This window comes from Camelus dromedarius, chromosome 12 (assembly GCF_036321535.1).
Source record: "Camelus dromedarius isolate mCamDro1 chromosome 12, mCamDro1.pat, whole genome shotgun sequence".
Taxonomy (NCBI): Eukaryota; Metazoa; Chordata; class Mammalia; order Artiodactyla; family Camelidae; genus Camelus; species Camelus dromedarius.
In genome coordinates this window covers 58438477-58460161 of record NC_087447.1, presented here as the reverse complement: position 1 = coordinate 58460161, position 21685 = coordinate 58438477, and the positions used below count along the sequence as shown (strand labels likewise).

Here is a 21685-nt window from a genome sequence, read left to right as displayed (position 1 = left end):
GAAAACGGGGCCTGAAGCCTCTGTGATTATTGTTTTTGGAGGAGTAAATATTTCAGTAGAAAAAGAAACTCCTTTGTACCAACTCTGTCTGAGTTTTCTTGGCACGTTTTAGGATTTTCAAGTAACAGCTGAAACCACATTAACCTTCCCTGTTCTAATTGGAAGCATCTGTGAGTTGCAAAATTAGAATTTTCAGGTTCTGAAGTGATTTGCTATTTGGACAGGGGTGTCAATTTCAGCTGAAGTTTTCATCTCTGGGGCCTTTTTTCCCTCCTGATTATAAATTGTTCCATCAGCTAATGATATGATGGAAATTTTCTTCATCAGCTTTCCGTGGACGCATGCTTTTTTTAAAAAATGAAAACCACACTTTCTTCTTCAGCTATCTGTACACCTTATCAGGATCTTTCTTATTTAAGGAGAACAGATGGAGAAATTCCCCCACCCCTTGGAATTCAACTGGAACAATTTTATCCTGCCAAAGAGCATCTCATAATCAAAGACACTGGAGCAACATGTGATATTTGCAAATTCCAGAAAGCAAAACAATTAGAAACCTAATCCCGTTTTTCTCCAGGTTCATAGACGCCCATCTTCTAAAGGGCTTAGTGCTTTGCAGCTCTCTCCTGAACCTGCAACAAGACACACAGGAAGGCACTGTGGCTTCTTACTTGCATGCCTGAGCGGCTTAGGCTGCTTCCCGTCTCAGCGATGTTACCTCGTGGAGCCTCGGTGCTCCCAGGTGTAAATGGGAACGATACCCGCTTCCCAGACTCACGGTGATGAGTGAATGGTGTAGCACTTGTGAAATGTTCCCAGCAGGAGCTGTCTTAGTCCATTCAGGCTGCTATAACAGAATACCCCAGACTGGGTAGCTTATAAACAGCAGAAATTTATCTCTCCAGTTCTGGAAGCTGGAAGTCAGAGATCAGGGCACAGGTATGGTTGGCTGAGTACTCTCTTTTGGTGACAGACGTGCCCTTGTATCCTCACAAGGCAGAAAGGATTAGAGAACTCTCCAGGGCCTCGTTTATAAAGGCACTAATCCCATTCATGAGCGCTCCACCCAAAGGCCCCACCGCCTAATATTATCACATTGGACATTAGGATTTCAACATAAGAATTTTGGAGACATATTCAGACCATAGGAGGAGCTAAATAAAGGTTGGCTTCTTCTCTTTCTCTCTTTCCCACCTTTTACATGTGGCAACTAAGGTAAAAATGAAATGACTTACTTGAGGCCAAATATCAGGCCCTCACGGAGCCAAGACTAGTCTGAGGGTTACAGGTGTACAGACTTCAAGGCCCCATCCTCTGTCTGGGTTCAACACCAACTCAGCAGAGTCTGGCACAGGGTATGCTGTAGACTGTTCTAAAAAGTCATGGAGAACAAAATACTGCGGATACTATAAGCTACTTCACAGATGCTTTGTGTCATGAGTAGGGTTAAAAATAAATTACTACACAGGGAAAGGGTTCAAAATGATGCCACCAAAAAGATGAGCCTGACTTTCCATAGTTGGCTCCCAATAAATGTTTGCAGTGCTGAGTTTGATAGGCTGCACCTGTAGATCAATGTGTTTTTGAGAATGAAAAGGAAAACAAATAATAATTATGTCAAGACACAGGCAAATCAGAATAGGTAGTCATCCTGTCTGGGAACCACAGCATGAAATTCTGTCTTTTGGACAGGAACTAACATCTTTTCCTTTGAGAAACATCTCTTAGGTTCCAACTTAAGATTTATCCAGAGGCTGCTTGTAACCAGCATGGTATTATTTGATTTAATGCTCACACCTGCTTAGCAAGATGATTTAATTATTAAATTAATTATTCAGTAGAGCCCCATTTTAGTAATGGGCAACTGAGACTCAGTGAGGTTAGTAATTTGCTAAGGTTGCACAGCGAATAAGGGTTAGATCTGGGATTTAAGCCCAGGTCTGTCGAGCTGCAAATTCATGCTCTTGCACCTGATCTAGGTCTAATCTGCAGATCTTGCTAGATTATGTCATTGGATCACAGATTCTTAGAGGTTACCTAATCTACATTTCACTTGGGGAAACAAGCTCAGAGAGGTCTGATAATCTTCCCAAACTCACATCTGTGGATATAGTAGTGGAAAAACTTCTAGTGCCCTTGTCCTAACTGCTGCATTCCTGCATTCAGGGAAGGAGAGAAAGGAATCTATTCAGAGATCCCCTTCAGAAGTGGACGCAGTGTTTATAGCGCTGTTTTGGGAAACCATGGAAATCAGTGGAGGTGAAGCTTGTGGCCCCTACTCTTAAGATGCTTCAGGTCTACTTGGGGAAAACTGTCCCAGAGCGGCAAGAGGAGGTAAGGTAGAAAGGGAGGGCCAAAGGGCCATAGAGTGGGGGCTTCAGGGCCATCTCTGCGGCTCTCTCACGGTGATTTAGCCGTCCTGGGCCTGCCTTTTCTGTGGTTCTCCCCGTCCTCCACCCATGTCTTAGTTGTAACTCAATGTACTGGGTTTTTTTTTTCCCCTTGTCTGGTCAGATCAGAAAACCCCACTGGCTCAGAGGTAAAGTCATATTCGACCTTGTTTCCCACGTGCCCAGGACAGTGCTGGATGCCTAAAGCAGGAGGCACAAAGCCCACACGAGGGGCAAGGCACTCCTTACCCTCCAGCACCCGCTCTCCAGGGGGCCCCGCCCACTCCGAGGCCCGGCGGCGGGAGTCACGGGGGCCGCAGCCCTGGGCCACACTTTTGTGCCTCCCTCCGCAGGCCCGCCCGCTCCACCGCACTGGTTATCTGGGAGGGTCAGAAGGAAAGGGGGCTTCCACGGATCGAGAGGGGATATACGCCCACCTCAAAGGGAGACAGAAAGGGAAACAGGATGGGCTGTCCGGGTTCAGGAAATTGGCTCTGGTCGTACTGTGGGTTAAAATAATCAAAATGTTCCTCAAGATGGAAACTAAAACCAAAGAAGGATTGTGAGTGACCTCCCACTAACAGCCGCCACCCCCACTTTATTCACACTCCCCTGAGGACATTCCAGAGCCAGGGGACAACGTGATTCTCAAGTTCCTCGCAGACACAGCCGGCTACCTCGCCGTGGCCTCAGGCTCTGCCTCGCCCGCCCGGTGCTGGGCCTTCTCAGAGCTCCTTTCTCGTGCTGTGCCGTTGAGCTGGGGAGGCTGCAGCCGGGCTGTAAAAATAGCCTCTTGCGTGTTTTCAGAGGACAGGTTCGCTTCCTGCCAAAAATGTGCGGAATGATGGTTTCGTGGCAACAGCGAGCCTTTGTTCGGAAGTTGAAAGTTCACGTCCCTCCTCCTGAGCCTGGCCTCGGTGGTTTGCCTGATGTCACTGACCCTGTTTTAATTAAGTCCTCCTTTTTTGTTAGACTTGGTGCCAAGAAACCTGAATGAATGTCCTCTCTTTGAGTGGGTTTTGTTGGTTTTTTTTTTTTTCCCCATCTATTTTGGGAAACTTCTAAGGGTCCCTCCTTTGCAGGCGGAGATAAGGGTTAAGAGTCTTTGTCTCAAGAAATAACATTCTCAAAAAAAAAAAAAAAAGAAAGAAAGAAAGAAAGAACATTCTCCTAACTTAACGTTATCTTTGTTTTTCTTACTCATGTAACTGAATTCTGAAATTCAAGAGGATTTTCTGGCTTCTGATGGAAACTGGAGATAGTGATGTAATTTACAGGACTTTGTTGGAGAGAGGAAACCTCACCTGCGCTTGCCTTTATGAAATGCCAACAGAGTGAGTTTTAAGACAGGTACAGGGAAGGAACTGTGACCACTGCTCATGGCCGCTCCACAAAAATAGGATGTTGGCGGGTTAGCTTCCTAAGGTTGCTGTAACAAAATACCACAAATGGGGTGGCTTAAAACAACAGAAATTTATCATCTCACAGTTCCTGAGGCTACCTGTCCAAAATCAGGGTGTCGGCGGAGTCATGCTCTTTCTGAAATCTGTAGGGGAGAACCCTCCTGGACGCTTCTAGCTCCTTCTGTTTGCCAGCAGTCCTTGGCCTTCTTAGCTTTTAGATCCGTCACTCCGATCTCTGCCTCCATCACCACGCATCAGCATCTCCTTGTGTGTTTCTGTTCTCCTCTTCCTATAAAGACACCAGTCATACTGCATGAGGGTCCTTTCTAATGACCTCATCTTAATTATATCTGCAATGACCCTATTTCCAAAGAGGTCACAAGTCCCAGGGCTTAGGATTTCATTATAATTTTGGGGGGCAGACACAATTCAACCCAGAATTGTTTGATTTTCTTGGCCTGGAATTTTCTCTCACCCAGAAAATATTACCACTCTCTAGCCTAAGTAACTGGTATCAGCCACCACTTAGGTAGCATTTGCCACATGCCAAGCACTGTGCCACGTACCTGATCTATTAATTCACTGAATCCTCACAGAAGCACCTTGGGGTCGGGGCTATTATATACACAGTTTATAACTGAAAAAAATAAAGGCTCAGCCCTGTCTCATGTCGGCACCCTCGTTCTGAACCACTCAGCATACCCAGCACATATGTTGTTTACGGAGCCCCTGTTTTGTGCTGGGTGCTATGCCGGGCCCCGAGGTTACTGCAGTGAACAGGGCAGGTGTCTTCTGCCCTCATAGAACTTGCAGTCTAGTTGGAGGGGACAGGCGTTAAAGTCATACTCTCCTAGAGAACAGTTACTAACCCACAGTGCTGTAGCCCCGCTTACAACCAGGAATTCTTTTCCTCTCTGTCATTGCCTGAGGTCTGTTGTAGGAGTCCTGACTGCTGAGAGGAGGAGTAGGGAGAAGACCAGGAAGGAGAACTCTCATCTCCACTTTACCCAGAGCGCCCGCGCCTCGTTTTCCGTAATGGGCATCTCTGGAAGGTTTTGTGGAAGTGAATGTATCATGGCTAGATTATGCTACGGAACAAACAATCCTTAAAGCTTATCCTGTGTTTCTGCATCATGTCCGGTAAGTCAGCTGGGGGCTGTGCTCGGCGCCTTCCCCTCTCCAGGACCAGGGACTAAAGTAGCCTCGTCCGGAATGGTACAGGTGGCAAAGGAAAAAGAGGAGATGATGAATCATATACTAGCCCTTAAACACTTCCACCCCAAAGTGTCAGGTCAGCCCTGCTGCACGATGAACAGCCCATGACAAGTATGTCTTTTAGGCCAAATGAGTTAAGGATGTGAAAAAATAGAGTAGATGTTCAGCTTTTGTGAAGGGTGAATCCATTCCCTTCCCTGTCTACACATTTACCCCAAAACTCCATGCAAGAGGGGGCTGCCCCCCTTCTCTGGCCCCTCCTTCTCGGGCCCTGATGTCCAAGCATCAGGACATCATTAAGAAGGAACCTGGGTTCCATTTCTAGAAACTAAAGTGGGAAAATCCAAATTAGTGAAAGCTGTAAATCGGGAGACAGTGATTTACATTCCTGAACAATTCTCCTCAGGTTCCCTTTAAACAGCAACCGCCTGAGGACACGTACAATATAGTTTTAGGTATATTTTATTTACTCACAACTTTTCTAGAATGTTCTGTGTGTTATGTAAAGTAGGGTATGTATTCATTTAAGCCCTGATTCCATTAGGTTAGCACCTTGCTGTATTCGTTATATGTTTTTTTTCTCTCCTGAAGTTCCAAAATTGCTTCCCTGAAGTAAACAGGAAAAACTTGGGGGAAGTAATCAGTAGCTAAAATTATTTTTTTTTTCTGCTGTTCCAGTTAATGGCTATTATTAACAGTGAGAGATTCCCATGAGTGCCTCTGGCCCAGATGCCCATCTTCACAGCACCAGGAGCAGTGAAGGGCGTTCTCCTCTAATTACTCAGAGGAGTCATTAGCCTTGATGAATGCTCAGGTTACATTAGCTCACTGCAGGATGTTCTGCCCCTTGGGATCCCTGGGGCAGCCTATAACTCACTCAAAAGCTGGAAATGCCTCTTCACCTCAGCAGAGCCAGCCCAGAGCTTCCTGGAGCTTCCCACCTTCCTGCCTCCTTTTGTTACTCGGAACAGGATGATACCATCACACCCAGCTCTCAGAGGCAGTGCCTCACAAGGAAGCATTCGTTTTGGGGGGTTTGGCTCCTTCTCATGGAGAGAAGAGTGAAACAGACCCAGCTGTGGAATACAGAGAGCTCCCCAGCACCCAAATTACTACCCCGTTCATCCATAAAGAGATGCCAGGAAAGCAGAGAGACAGGCACGCTTAACACGCCCTCACAGACTTAGCATATTGGGCAAAGTCAGACAGATACCAAGATGCACATGTCTACAGGGTTTTACAGTGTGCAGAGTTAGTGTGAACTTGCCTTCCTTTATCCTCACAGTCCCTCCATAATGGAGAAGCCATTGTTCCCACTTTACTGTAGAGAAAACTAAGACACAGAGCGTTGAAGTGACTTGCCCTAAATCCCACACCAAAAGGAGCCACATTTCCAGGATCCGAGAGATCTGTGTTTTGAATCCCACCTCTACCTCCATATCTCTATCTTTCAATCTCATGGATAGAATGATGATGTTGCCCATGTAAGAGTGTTGTATGAAAATTAAGATAATGTACGTAAAGGGCCAGAGTTCCTGAGGTACTCAAAAGTCTATTGAATGGATAGATGGATAAATGGATGGATGGATGGATGGATGGTTCGATGAAAGGTGAGTGAGTGAATGAATGAATGATTGAATTAATTAATTAATGTTGCCCATTTGTGACTTGTGTTCCCTCTCAGGCTACCCTTGAGCTCACCCTCATTGAATACTACTAGCTTTTGCAGGGAACGTGGAAAACTTGTAGTCCCAACTGTGCATCACCCAAGATCCTCTACTCTGCCCTAACCCAGTAACCCACATACTGCAGGATTTTCTACCAAACTTTGACTGCCTTCCTGTTTCACCGAAGACACATATACCTGTCAATCTTGGTTTCTGACAAAGATGCCCATTGACTTGGTATAATTCTTCTTAAAATGCAAATTAATAACTAGCTACTAACGTTTACTGAGCACTTCCTTTGAGTCAGGTACCTCACTGGGCATTTTGCTGGCCTTTGGACCCAGGCGGTCTGACTCCTGAGCCTGCACTCCCAACTGCTGCACTGACTCAGCAACGCGAAGAACTGCCATTTGTTGGGTATTGCTGCATGCCAGCAGACTCCATGATACACTCTTTAAATGTGCATTGTCTTCAGTTGACCCCTATAACAAAGCTATGAAGTAACTGGCGTCATGTTCTCCATTTGACCTCTCTGGACTTCGGTGTCCTCATTTATGAAGTGAGGTCTCTGGACTAGATATCTCAAAATCCTCATCCAGGGAAATCCTTTTGGGATCATCTGTAGCTACAATTTACATCATAGATGGAAATGCACTTTGAGAAGTTATTAAAAGCTGTTAATACATTTCAAAAGGTTTTATTTTTTGCAGTTTGATCTCTGCAGAGCATAAAATTATATGTACAAAAAAAGAAAAAAGGAGTCTTCTGAAATTTTAGTAGCTCAAATTTAAATGTAAAAATATTCATTTTGTGTCCCTCCTCCCTCTTCTTATCTTCAACAAAGAGAGCCTATTTTAAGGTACCAGATTATTTCCATAATCACACTTTTTCTGTGTTTTGAATTAATCACATCAGAGCTTTGCTAAGGTCTGAAATAGTGCCTTTATCTTACCCCTTGACCTGTGAGCTTTTTGCTAAATATCATTACTAAGCCTCTATCTGGTAAGGGCAATGTTGAGAGTTGTTTGGGTGAGGGACATTTCCAGAACAGGTCAAGGTTAAAAGCTTCCAGTGGCCAGAAGTACGTCATTGGGATTAATTAATGTGAATAAATGACTTCCCCAGGGTCACTCGGTGAGTCATCAGGGACCCTTGGGCTGGGACCTGGTTTTTCCAGCTGGAAAGAATTGGCCTCCTTGTTAGCATTGTTGTTCCATGTGACTGGCTCTGGATGACCTGAGAGGAAATTGCTCACAGCTATCGGAGCTGCAGCTATGGAAAAACAGAAGCTGGTGAAGATTCACACCCCCTAGCAAGACCTCCTCAGAGCGGCAGCTGGTTTAGAGATAGAGAAAGTGGTTTCTTAAAAGGCACCAGGCTTACGGCTCAACATGGCCCACTTACCCTTCTACTGACACCAGGGCAGGTACCACTGTCTAAACTTCAGGATGCCTGCCTGTGACTGCTTTGCTCCTCCAGGGCGGTCCTTGAGTTTCATTTATCAACGCAGTGTGATTTTTCTAAACTCAAATTGACTAGAGATGATCCTAAGAAACAAGACGCCAATCTGAGGCTTCATTTTTGTCTTGATACGACTGAGTGTCCCATGGTCATTTCAAAATGGTGCAGCAAATGACTGGAACTTGCTTTCAAACGTAGTGAGTAAGTTAAGACCCACATTGCCCCCAGTCAGCATAGTGGAAAGAGCCCGCCGCTCCCACGTCTTAGGCTCTGGGGTTTTCCCCTTGGCCTGTCCGCTGCCTTCACACAGGCATTTCCCTACAGGCACCACCCAGCACCACCCAGCCCAGCGCGGTGATCCCTTTAGCTTGATACACCATCGCATACAGGAAAGTTTTCCTTCACTCCCACTTTATTCAGCCATCTTTCATCTTAATTCTCTCAACCTTAAATCATCATCATAGTTCACTTACTCATTTCTCCACTTAGTCAGAAGTTTTGTACTGAGCAGCTATGATGGACTAAGTCTGTGCATACACTGGTGAACAGCAGTAACAACAGAATAAACGTTCACCTTGCTACAATGAAGCTTACACTTTAACGGGAGAAAGATATTCACCAAATAGCCACACAAATAAATGTAATGGGTTTGTGTGTGCAGGGATGGGATACTTTGAGAATATATAACAAGAAGCCCCAGCTTTGACTTGGAAATCACCAGAAGGATAAGTACAAATTAACTAAGCAAAGAGTGAAGAGAGGCAGGGTGTGCCAGACAGGGGAACAGGATGGGGACTGGCCCTGGAGTAAGAAAATCATGGCACATGGAGAAGTGGAAAGGAGGCCAGTGTGGCCGATGACTGGAGAATGATGTAGGATGAAGTGAAGAAGCTGACAAGGGCCAGACCACACATGTGAGGACTTTGGTCTTTATTCTAAGAGCTATGGGAAGACATGAAGGATATTTACTACAAGGGATAACACACCAAGACTTTGACTTCAAGAACATCACTCTTTCTACTGTATAGAAAATAGATTAGGTAGAGACAAGAGAGGATGCTACAAAGTTGTAGTGGCACTTTAGGGAAGAGCTATTGGGAGCCTGGACCAGGTAGATGGTGCTATGAATGAAAGAAGTGTATGAGCCAGGAGCTAATTACAGAGGAGAGAGGAAGGACTTGGCAATGGGCTGTGTAAAAGGGGAGAGGACAGTGTCAACGGATGCTCCCAGGGGTTGGGGGATTGTTAAACTAGATGTATGGGGGAAATAGTCACTGAGAAATGGAGCAACAGAAGAGAAACAAGTTTGTCTGGGGGTTTTGTTTTGTCTTGTCTGAGTCATGGTGATGCAAGTTTAGATCGTAAATTTGGTTTTGGACAGGTTACACTTTAAGTGTCCTTGAGACATACAAAGGGAGATGTTAGGAAAACAGTTAAATATAAAGATCTAGAACAGTAGCTCTCAAACCAGGGGCAGCTTTGCTCCCCAGCAGACGTTTACCAAAATCTAGAGAGATTTTTGGTTGTCACAGGGGGTGTAGGGTGCTACTGACATCTAGTGAGTAGAGACCAGGGACGCTGCCAAACATTCTGCAGTGCACAGGACATCCCCACCCCTCACAGCAAAGGGCTGTCCAACCCAGAACGTCAGTAGTGCCAACGGTGAAAAACTCTGGTCTACAGATATTTGAGAGTCACTGGCCAAGAACCTTGGGCAGTGATGAGATCATATAGAGAAAGAATAAGAGCAAGAAGGAAAATGGGATAGTGCACATTTTTGAGGAACTCTAACATCTAATAGCTCAATGACGCAGCATGCGAGACCAAAAAAGAGCAGCCTGAGAGGTAGAAGAAAACAGAGTGCAGTCCCAGGAGCCAGGCGTTGGGTGGGGACTGATTAAATGTGTCAGATACTGTTGAGAAGCAGAAGGGAAGGAGGACTAGAAAGCTGCATTGCATTTAGGTATGTGGACGTCACTGGTGACCTTGGCAAGAGCACTTTGGCAGCACGATGTTAAGAAAAGACATGTTTCAGTGGGAGATGAAAAAATGGAGTTGGCTGGTGTAGACAAGACTTTCAATAAGCTTGGCTATGAAAGGGGGAAGGGAGAAAGAGCTGTATTGGCAAGGAATTTGGAAGTCAGGAACAGTTTGGGGTTCAGTGGTATTTTTCACTTTTTTTTTTTTATTATGGAAAATGTCTAACGTATATAAAGTAAGAGGAATATTGTCAGGGACCTCTCTGTACCCTGGGTTCTCTGACTCTGGATTGTTTTGTTCCTGAGAAGAGTAATTTCTGTTCTAGGAAGGAGTTAACTTGGCTGGACTCAAAATCCAAACCGACCCTCCTCACTGGCAGCAGTTGAAATCTCTGCTTGGTTCTTTCAGCCTCCAGCGGCAGCTCTTTTGGGGCCAGGCCCTTGGGTGTGCACAGTTGAATGGTCAGCCAGTGACTTGAGCGGGTTTTACACACAGACTTGGAAGTTCATCCTCTCTGCATCTCCTCCCCTCCCAGAATTTTCCCCTTCATATCCTGACTGCTCTTCCAGCTGCAACTCACTTCTCTGACACCTCAAGCTAGTAAGACTTGGGCTCTCTGCTACTCCGGATTGCTTGTGGATTAGACCGCCCTCAGGCAGAAAGCTGAAAATCTCAAGAAGTATAACTTTGCAGTTTCTGCCTCTTTTGAGGCAACCTCCGTAGCCTTAGTTAAAAATGAAATATATATCTCCAAATTTTATAGCATAACAATAACAAATTATTTTAAAAATTAATCATTTCATCAATGTTATCTGAATAAAAGTTATTCTATCCACATCACTCTGTCATTACCAGAAGCCAGAAGTTTCTAAGATGATAGACTGAGGCATATTTTAGGCCTGATGGATAATTAATAGAAAATCTAGTAGAGAGAGTGAGAGAAGAGGTATAATCAACAGTGCGAGGCTCTGTAGTTTTCATTGGAACAAGAGGAACAAAGGGGTTGGCTACGGATGCAGAAGTTTGTAGATTCGCTGGTGGGAAACTGACAGAAATTCTTCCTGTGACATCAGAGACAAGGTCATTAGGGCAGTGGGAGGTGGGGGGGAAGGTGAGGCAGTTGGAGGTTTGAGAACAGAGAAATTTTAAACAGTCTTTGCAAAGAGTGAAAAGAGTGAATTTTGACCAGAGAGACACTAGAGGAATGAACAGAAGCTGGTGAGCACTAACAGTTTCCATGGGTTGAGAGTGACGAATTTATGGTGGTGCCCATCAGTCTGCCCTGACTGCCCTGGTAAGACTGCCTCCATCTGCCTTCAGCGGCCCCGGTGGAGATGCACAGGGAATAGAAAGAGGGTTTCCTCAGGGGTGAGAGTTTTACAAGACTGGTGAGACCAAAGAGCAGGGCCATGGGTGTTAACAGTACTGACAAGGGCATGTTTTAAATAAAGGGTCACACTAGGTAAAGAAGATGTGGTATATGTATACAATGAAATACTACTCAGCCATAAAAAAGGATGAAACAGTACCATTTGCAGCGACATGGGCGGACCTTCATTTACTTCTAAGTTAAGAAATCCAGAAAGAGAAAGAAAAATACCCTATGTTATTGCTGATATGTGGAATCTTTAAAAAAAGGACATAAATGAACTTATCTACAAAACAAACAGATTCACAGACATAGAGAACAAACTTATGATTACCAGGGGGCAGAGTGGGTGGGAAGGGATAAATTGGGAATTTGAAAATTGCACCTCTTGGGGAGTGATGGAAATGTTAGCTATCTTGATTGTGGTGGTGGTTTCATGGGTGCGTACATCTATCAAAATTCATCAAATTGTACATCTGAAGTAAGTGCAGTTTACTGTACAGGAACCATAGCACAATAAAGGTGTTTAAAAAAAAAAAAAGAGGTCACAATATCCAAGCACCTCATGAAGCCATGACAAATGTTTTTTGAAAGTGCTCTAGGATTTAGCCGGGGCTCTGAGAACTGGGAATTACTCTCCTCAACCCACTCACACTGGCAAAAACAGATTGAGCATTTGACCCCAGGCACTTCACAAGTAAAAGGAGCCTCTCTCTTGGGTGTGCTGGACAAAAAAAAAAAAAAAAAGAGGAAAAGAAAGAAGTGACACAAACCACACGCCATCCCCTGCACCACTCGCACCTCCCCACCCCAGGTATCCATCTTCTCTCACTGCTGATCCCAGCACAGAAGACTCAGAGCCACATACTTAGGTCTAAACATTAAAAGTTCTAAGACAAGCTGATAAACTGTTAAGTAAAATATGTGTCATCCTCCTACTTTGCAAGTATATCTGTGCTGGTCTGAAGACCAAGTTTGAGTCTAGAATTCTCAGACTCCAGAAGTCCAGAGAAAACTGGCTCACAGCTGGCAGCCCAACCCTCTGCCTGTGCCCAGCTCCGTCCCCCACTGCAAGGGCCGTGTGTCTATGCATCTAGCCGCTACAACCTGCGATCCAAGCTCCAGACATAGCCCGAGGCTTGGGGACCCACTCACCGCAGTGTGGTCTTTCCTTGGAAGGAGGGACCCAGAGGAGAGGCCCATACTGCCCCTGAAAGCAGCCTTGGGGCCACACAGTCAGAGAATTCTAGGGTCCTATGTACCTGGTTTAGAGAGAGGAAGCGGGGGGCGCAGGCTGTGGTGAGCACAGGCCCCAGATGGGTACATTCCTCGGCCCTGTGGACCCCTTGCCCTGTGGAGAGGAGCAGTTGGAGGAAAACCAGAGCAGGGCTCTCCCAGCTGTTGGGGCTTAGGGGAGGGACCCCTTTGGCCCAGGTCTGTGGGCAAAATTAAGTGATGCAATGATACACAGGACTTGGTGGCCTTTGCTCTTTCCTGGTCTGACTGGTTTCTCTGTGTGTATGTGTTTTATTTTTCCCAGTGGGCTCTTTATCACCATTCATGACAAGGGCCATCTTGCAACAATGCTGAACTCTTGGCCAGAAGATGATATTAAGGTATGATCCTGTTTTCTTTGCTATTGCTCGATTGTTGGATGAATCCTTTCAGCTTGGGCTAGAGTCATTCTCAGCTATAAAATGGGCCATTACGACACTGAAGGCAAGACCCTGCCTCCCTTCCCCAGGCCCAGACCATGGACCAGTTCCAGCCAAGCACAAATGCACCACGGAGTAAAAGATTGCATTAACCAGGCATCCATGTAAAATTTTATTATTACTATTATTATTATTATTAATAGTAGTAGTAGTAGTAGTGCATAGATTGAGTGTCTTCTCAGTATACACTGCCAGTTTCCAAGGAGAATACAGGGAAAAATCAGACGTAGACTCTCTTCTCAAGTAGCTGACTTTTCATTAGGAAACTAAGAGCCACAAAAAAACTAAAAAGTGGAACTTGATCAGAGATAAAAAAAAAAAAGAGGCAGAGATCACTCTTAGCCTGAGGGAAATCTGGGAAGACTTCATGGGAGAGGTGACACTGGAGCAAGACCTTGAATTGAGGGGTAGAGTTTGGACAGTTAGGTATAGGAGAATCTAGGATGGAGGGCAGGGACCTTCTGCACCAAGAGAAGAAGTTTATGATGAACAGTATCTTCACAGCTGTGTGTACACAGCTGTGTGTGTTCAGCAGGGAGGAGGGATGTATATACAGAGTGACAAAATGAACCTGGCACTTTTTCCTGGAGCATTGATTTTACTCAGAACATTTAAGGAGAAAATATTTTTTATATAACAAACAAGATGTAATATAGAATGTCAAACTGGTGCAACTTTGTAGAAACTTGTTAGCCTCTGGCCACATCCTCAGATCTTGTCCTGTATAAGGACTTCTATGGAAGAGTTTGAAGGACTCTGGCATCTAAGACCACTGTCACTTCTGCAGACAGAATGGGTGAAGCAGAAATACAGAACATCGGCTGGCTGCTTGGTGAGGGCGTTTCCAGCACACGAGCAGGGGAGGGTTGGAGCTGACCAAGCCCAGTGTATGTGCTTCTCCGGGTGATGCTGGGAGCTGAGACACTCCACCTGTGGTTTGCTGTCCAGGCCCTCCCTCTCACCGTCCCTGCCAGTTCCCTGAGCCACCTCTCCCCAGCAGGCACCGAGGACAGCTTCTCTCTACCTACCTCTCTTTGTGACCCACCCACTTCTGGCCCTCTTAGGGGCATAGTGGCGTTCAGAACCACAGCCCACAGGGCAGGACCTTGGCTCTCAGGATCCAGTCCTGGCCTCAGTGAAGAGCTCAATTCGTACGTCTCTGTGTGGGTGTGATGCGCCCTGTGCTTCTCTTTCCTGCTTACCTGCTTACACTCCAGTTACATGCAGGCCATGGCCTTGCAGGTTTTGGTCCCAGTCCCAGAAGAAGCAGATTTCTAGGGTGTGTCTGGGGTGAATCTGTAATAAAATCTTGAGCACATTAAGGGAAGCCAGCTCGCTCAGTGGGAAGTTAACTCCAGCCTGCCCTGTGTGGACATGCTGCTGACGTCTGACACGCTGATCTTCCCACCTTTCTGACAGTTCAGCCGTGGTGGAACTTGTCCGTAGTAGGCACTCAGTGGGTGCTTGCTGAGTTGAGTGGACTCAGTTGTTGGACACGATAAACCATCCTCCAGGTACCAGGCACTGGGTTGGGAACAGAGGCAGGGTCTGCACTAACATGTGTGGGGCCCCTGTGCAGGCTACTGTGAGGGAAAAAGGATGATGAAAAGACATCCCCACTTAACCAGTAAGAAAAAGGCGCTCCTTCCTCCAGGCTGGCCCAGGGGCTTGGAGAGGGGCTTACAGGCTGGATTACAGGGCACAGCTTACAAAACTGTACCCAGGACTTTACTTCGAGGAATGCAGAATGAAAAAAACACAGACCCTGACCCCAAGTTGCTTCACTCCAGTTGGGAAACCAAGATATGAATTCAAAATAGAATCTCAGCTGCTATCCACTGACTTGAACCCGCATATTTTGAGAGCCTTCCAAGTACTAAGTGCGGATTACCAGAGAGATGGAGACAGCACCTGCTGTGATTTTCGAGGAAGAGTAGGAGGGGCTTTGGGGTCACCCTAGAAGAGGTGGGACTCGAGCAGACCTCAGACAAAGCAAGGCATTCAGAGCCTCTAGGGAAAGCATAAGTTATGTGAGCAGATCTGGGCTGGTGCATCTAATTCAGTAGTGGTCAGCAACCATTAAGGAAATGCCTATTCTATAAGACTTCCCTGGGAGGTTGGGGATAGAGAGGGTGTACAGGCCCAACCTCAAGGAGCTCGCAGTCTAATTAGAGAGACTGGCCCAGAAACAATTCCAGTAGACTGTGTCTGTGCTGCCAAAGAGAAGAGCCCGGGGACAAGGGGCAAATGGGGTGACTGGCTGAGTACTCAGCCTATAGTACCCCAAACTGGACCAGTGAATGCCTGGGGCCACCTCCTCCCCTCCACCCTTTACCCTCATTTCACTTTGGAGACACTCAGAGGTCAGTCTCAGAAACTATGGCAAAGAACCTTCTCTGGCTTTGCAATCAGACAGGTCTGGGCTCTGGTCTTGAATCTGCCGTTTACCTGCTGTGTGTGCAGATAACCTCTCTGATCTTTGTTCTTCGGTTGTGAGGGTTTCCTGCGATGAAGTCTGTACAACATTGAAGGACACGGACATGGTCATTACTGGGAGTGGGCAAGGCAGCTGTAGCGCACACAGCAGTCCAGGGAAGAGACTGCAGGGGCCTAAGAGCACCTGGGAATCACAGGCCGCAGAAGGGCAGTCAGTCAGTTTGGTCCCCAGATGTGTTTGATTTGGCCCTCAGTGACTTTTGAAAATTTTGAATTTGGAGACAACATTTTAAAATCACGAGATTTCATTTGAAAAAAAATATTTTTTTTAATTTTAAAACCCTAGATTTCTGGCTTCTGGAGAAACCAGGAGCTGTGAATATTGAGCCCTTGGTTGGGCATGTGAACAAGTCAGTTAGGACCCATCAGGCTGCCCCATCACTGGCCTTTCTCTGAAAGGTCCTTCCCTCTCACCCCAGGGCTGCCCTTTCAAAAGTTGAGAATGTTCCGAGCCACCGTCTTTTTCTTGTTTATTGGTGTGTTTTCTCCAGTTGTCATAAAAAGAGACGAGGTCTCCTTACCTAGGCAGGGAATGACTCCACATGATCTCTTTCATGATACTTTGGTGCTGGTACAGGTTTTCCCTTCATTATTTCCTTGGATTCTCACAGTCAGTGTGATCGGAGTGGAGTAAGGAGTGCTTCTGAAACCCCCGGGGAGGGTCCTGGAGAATGGCTATGGGCGTCTCTTTTCTCAGATGAGCAAACTGACGTTAAGTGATGCCCGCGGCCACCCATGGGTCAGCGTTGATGCCACCCGGAGCCCTGCGGCTGTGCCACCCCTCTCCAGCTGCTGAGTAGGGAGGTGGAGTTTCTCCAGGCACGGGTGTCTCTGGACCCTGATGTTGTTGGCTGCTTGGCTGGAGGGGAAGGGTGGTTCAGAGACACTTCTGAATCAGCTCGCAAGATAAAAGATGACTTTCCGTGGTTTCCCAGCCAGAAAGCAGAACTGCAAACTGAGATGTAAGAGGAGCAGGCTGTAAGGGAAGTGAGGCCAAAGCCCAGGGCCGAGGGGGTGGGGGTGGGGGGAACCATGAAGTTTTGTGGGCCCCTCTTGCTCAGAGGCGGGGCGGCCTGGCCCGCCCAGAGCTGTCCAGCATAAATCACAAAGGGGAGTGAGAATGGCTTTTCTGACTCTTTCCCACAGTGTCCATTGCCTGGAGCCAGGAGGATGGCTCAGCTCAGAACAGCCCTCCTCCCCACCAGTTTCCCAAGCTCCTAAATATCTCCCCCATCCCAGCCCCAACAGCTTTGCGGAGGGGATGCTGAGAGGCTCCAGGTAGTGGAGCCAAGAGAACGTCCCCTGCCTCTGGGCACCAGCCACAAAGCCTTTGAACTTGGACCAGACGCTAGTGCAGGTGCCTGTCTGTCAAGTACACACCCACCATGGGTTAAACCCCACTCTGTACCCAGTGTCAGAAGGTGGATTTCCTGGGAAACCTTCTCTGAGATGGAGATTAGCATCTTAAGGGGTACTCTTGGGATAAACACTTCTGGAAGGGAAGGAAGCAGGACAGAGAAGAGGGAGAGCGTGGGCTGAGTGAGGGCCCAAGGAAGACTCAGCTGAGCGCGTGAGGAGGCTCTGGAGCGGGGATGACCCTTTAAAGTCATCCTGAGCTGGGACTTGATACCCCCGCATCCATCAGGTATTGGTTGCAGGCTGCTGCCCTGGGAATAGGGTGTGACTCTGGTCAAGGTGCTTCTCTTCAGTTGAGGAAATTCCCAAAGTGGGCTGATGGCTAAGGGTGCCACCTGGGGGATAACTCCTTTGTTCCTAAAATGGGGATCTGGTAGCGCATCACCACATCCACCTCACCGGCATTGTGCTACGTGCTTTATGCACATAAACTCACTGATTCCTCCTAACGACACTGTAAAAGTCAGGGGGCCTTATCCCCATTTTCCAGACAAAGCTGAGAGGGTAGGTTCTTTGCTCATGAGGGGTGGAACGATGGACTATGCATTATTATGTTGTGGAGAGAGAGAAAGGAAGAGGAGGAGGAGGAAAAAGGGAAGGATGAGCGGGAAGGAGGAGGACGGAAAGCACCTACACACAGTGCTGTGGGCAGCTCACGCCCAGAGCTCCAAATCCAAGGGAACCAGAGCCACAGCAAGCAAGGAGGCATGATGCTCAGATCAGCCTTGGGTCAGCCCCACCAGGTCCGCCTTGGCTAAGGGAGGTGGGCAGGAAGTCAGAAGCTAGGCAGACCATCCCCTGGTCATCTGACTCTCCCCCTAGTCATCTGAAATACAGAGGAGTGCTGAGTTGTAAAAGCCATCCAGACAAGGAAACTGGGATCCTGTTGGTCACTGGTAGCTGTGACTGGGCACTGCAGCCCCAGGATGCCGCTCAAGTTTGCCCTCAGCCTTTTGACCCCTTTTGCTTGAGTGGCCCCAGCCTCACTCGGCTCCATTGAGGTCATGAAAGTTAGGATGCAACATCTTCTCTGTGAACTTGTTCATCTACGCCAGGTCTCAGTTCAGTCCCACGGAGAAGGTCATTTGCTCTCCGTTTTGGACCTATCACATTGTCCCGCATTTATTGAATTCATATCCCATCACAGGCCCAAGCTAAGTGCTGAAGACTCAAAGAGGACAAGACTCTTTACTTGCTCCTAAAGAGCTTAGAGCTACTATGAAAAATGAGAAAATAGATAGAACTATAATACAAGGAAGAGAGGGATAGGTGCTGGGGGGGGGGGCAGTGTGGAATTGCTATAGGAATTCAGAGGAGGGAGTGATAACTTCCAGAAGGGAAGCTTCATGGAGGGAAATGCCTTTTGAACTGTTCCTCGAAACATGCAAGGATGGTAGGATTTGGATCAAGGAGATACAGGGATTGAGGTGTAAAATGGCAGGTAGTCGAGAAAGTACAAACCTTATACAAGACTAGCAGTGTTTCTGTTTGGATGGAGCGTGAAGTGGATAAAAGGGGACTCTCAAAGAGCAGATTGGGAGTAGAGCATGAAAGGCTTTAAACATCAGTTTGCAGATGTCTGAACTTTGCTTTATAGGCATCAGGAGCCGTTGGAGGTTTGGGAGCAAGAAAATGACAAACCTGGGTGTGCTTTGGAAAAACGAAATGCAATAGGGAGAATCCAAGAGTAGAAAGACCAGTCGGGAGAACACTAAAGTGGTCAAGTGAGAGGTGGATGGGCTGCTCTTAACGTGGTAGCAATGGCCACAAAGATCATCAAACAGACGGAAAAGCAGGTCACATCAGCAGAACTTGGAGACCAACTGGCTGTCACTGGCTGATGACAGAAAGAAGCCAAAGCAGACTAGACAGTTTTGAGTCCGGGAGAAACGAGGTAACAGAGGGAGGGAGGACAGCAGAGGTTAAAAAGTTTACAAGGAGAAAAAGGGAAAAGCAGATTCATTTGGTTAAGGACTCGGGGACTTCGGGAGGACTGTTGGCCATCCATGTGGCAATGCCGGGCAGACAGTTAGTAGTAAGTGTCTGCTTAGCGATGGCAGGGTTTGCCGCTGGAATGGATGGCCAAGTCAGCGTCAGAATGCTGTTGGACTTCTCATGGCCAGGCTGTCTTAAAAGCTGCCAGGGTTTCCCATTGGTTTCCTTTGTCATTTCCTCATTTAGCAGATAACTGTGGTGTGGCCTTTCTGTGGTGATGCTGGACCAGAGCAAGTTGAAACAGTTAGAAATTCTGATATGCAATCTTTGCCCCAAATAATAATCATCAATATAATCATAAGAGCAGGAACCGTTTGCCAATCACTTACTGGTTAAGATGGCACCTGGTTAAGATGAGACATTTATTATTTCATTTTATCTTTACAGCAACCTGGTGAGTTGGATATTATTATTGTTCCCATTTTATGGAATATCAAAACTCAACCAAGTTTTCTGTTGACCCAAGATTACATGTGGTGTGTTATCAAGGATCCTAGATTCAAACACTGGTTGTCAGACCCTCAAACCCCTGCTATTAACCTTGAGGCTGTTTGGCGGGATAAAATGTGGATTTTAAAAAATGTTAAATAGGAACCCGAATGCTCTCACCATCAAATTTTTAAATAGCACCTTACACAGGACTTGGCAAGCAGTAGGTACTTAATAAATGTTTGCAGAAGGCTGGCAGGCAGGAAGGGTGAGCAGGCCAGACGTGTGGCAGACACAGCAAGTGTGAGGAGACATCGCATTAGGTTGCACGGGACAGGATGTGCACTGCTGGGGAAAGAGAAGGAGAGAGGAAGATAGAGACTGAGAGGGGTGAGATTATAGGTGAATTCAGAGTGTGTCTGGCAAGAGGAAGCCAGTTTGGCCAGACAGTGTTTTAGATGAGTACCTGGAGGTAAGTTTCATAAGGTATGTTGGGTTCATGTCGTTAAAGAGTTAAGCATTTGGGACTCTATTTTATGGACAGTTAGAAGTCACTAAAGGCCTTCGAGCCTGGTTGTGAAGCTGTTACAGTAGCCTGTCAGCATAGTCGGACTGAGTGGACGACAGAGGACGTGAGACCGTCCTGCAGAGGGGATGGGCATGCAGTGGAGCGCCCCTGGACGTTTCCAGGCTGGGAGGGGGGCACTGCAGAGCCCCGTTACCATCTTGAAAGGCCCCAGAGCTGCAAGAATAACATGCTGGCGTAGTAACTGACTTCCTCTGTTTAACTCCGTGTCACTCACTGCCCCTCAGCAGAGAGAAATTCTGAGAGAGTGGGAACCAGCATAAGGAAGCTCTGATGAGGAGACATGGTAGAGAAGTGCCCAGAGGTTGGGCACCCAGGGGCAGCATGAAGGCACAGGCTCCACAGGGGAGAGCTGCTGGGAGGCGGCTGGAGGCTGGCTGTGGAGAAGGGGGCACCGAGGCAGGGCGGGACTTTGGCAAGAGCACAGGTGCTGTTTCCCAGCCGAATGGGGAAGGTAGAAGAAACCCCGAACCAGGAACCCAAAGCCTGATTAGAATCCCGATTTGCCACTTACACCAGCAAGGTGCCCTTGGTAAGTCACCTGATACTTCTAAGATAAATAGCTGATGTAGAAACATCCAGTCCAGGGCCTGGAGGTGGCTGATACTTAATAAATATGTATGGAACATGAAGGTCTAGGAGCTTCAGTTTGCTCACCTGTCTCAGACCTGCCTCCCAGCCAGGGTCGGGGAGGATCGGGTGAGAAGCTAGCACTCTCCGGAGAGGCAGCAGACCGCCCTAAGGGGGCGTCATGGTGTTCATGGGTCTGGGGCACTCTCCAGAGCTCTCTTTCCAGAGTGGAGGGGTGTTAGAAGAAGCTCTGCATGTATTTCTACCAAAAGGCAGCACAGCCCCGTGTGCCCTCACCAGAATGGAGGGAGAGAGAAGATTCCACGGAGCCTGTGGGTGCTGGGCCATAAACTCTTCCCTGGCTGGAGAGGGTCTTCATCTCTTTATTCCCAGTGCACAGCATTGTACCTGCATGGACTAAACTGACCCCTGGGATGCCCATGGGCACCACGCTTGGAGCCAACTGGGCCACCCACAGCTCAGAGCTGGTCCTATGTCCTAACCCAAAGCTGGTTCCAGCGGAGGGCTGGGTGGCCCCATGAACTCCACTCGTGGACATGGAGGGAACCAGTGATGGGGAGCAGGTTGGGTGCCCTATAAACGACCTCACTTCTCCTTGGCCTGACATTCCGGGCCCCTCACAGTCTGACTCCTGCCTAGGGCCTGCACCCCCACACACAGCCTACATCCCCCCACTTCTACCCTGGGCCTTAATTTCCTTTTGTATCAAATACCTTTTTCCTCAACCACACTGCTAATGGATAATCTCCACCTGCCCAAGGTCTGGCACGGGTGTCCCCTCATCCAAGAAGGGTTGCCTTCCGGGAAGTTCCTCTCTCTCCCTTTCTCAGTCTTTGCGGCCCTGGCCCTGCTCTGCTGCCCTCACACTTTCCTCCCAGAGTCGTTATAAATATGCACGTTCCATCTCTTTTTGTCCATTAGGCCCTTAAAGCACTAGGTCCAGGCATTCTTCTTCTTACAGATAAGCAAACG

The 21685-nt window shown here is 47.3% G+C and overlaps 1 protein-coding gene across 7 annotated transcripts in view; it reads left to right on the top strand.

Moving 5' to 3' along the window:
• The window catches only part of ME3 (malic enzyme 3), a 377761-nt gene that overhangs the window by 305781 nt on the left and 50295 nt on the right, over positions 1-21685 (top strand). For all 7 annotated transcript variants that reach the window (XM_031460503.2, XM_064492780.1, XM_064492783.1 and 4 more), the window contains one exon: positions 13026-13101. In XM_031460503.2, coding sequence (XP_031316363.1) covers positions 13026-13101 — 76 coding nt within the window. The remainder of the gene's footprint in view (positions 1-13025; positions 13102-21685) is intronic.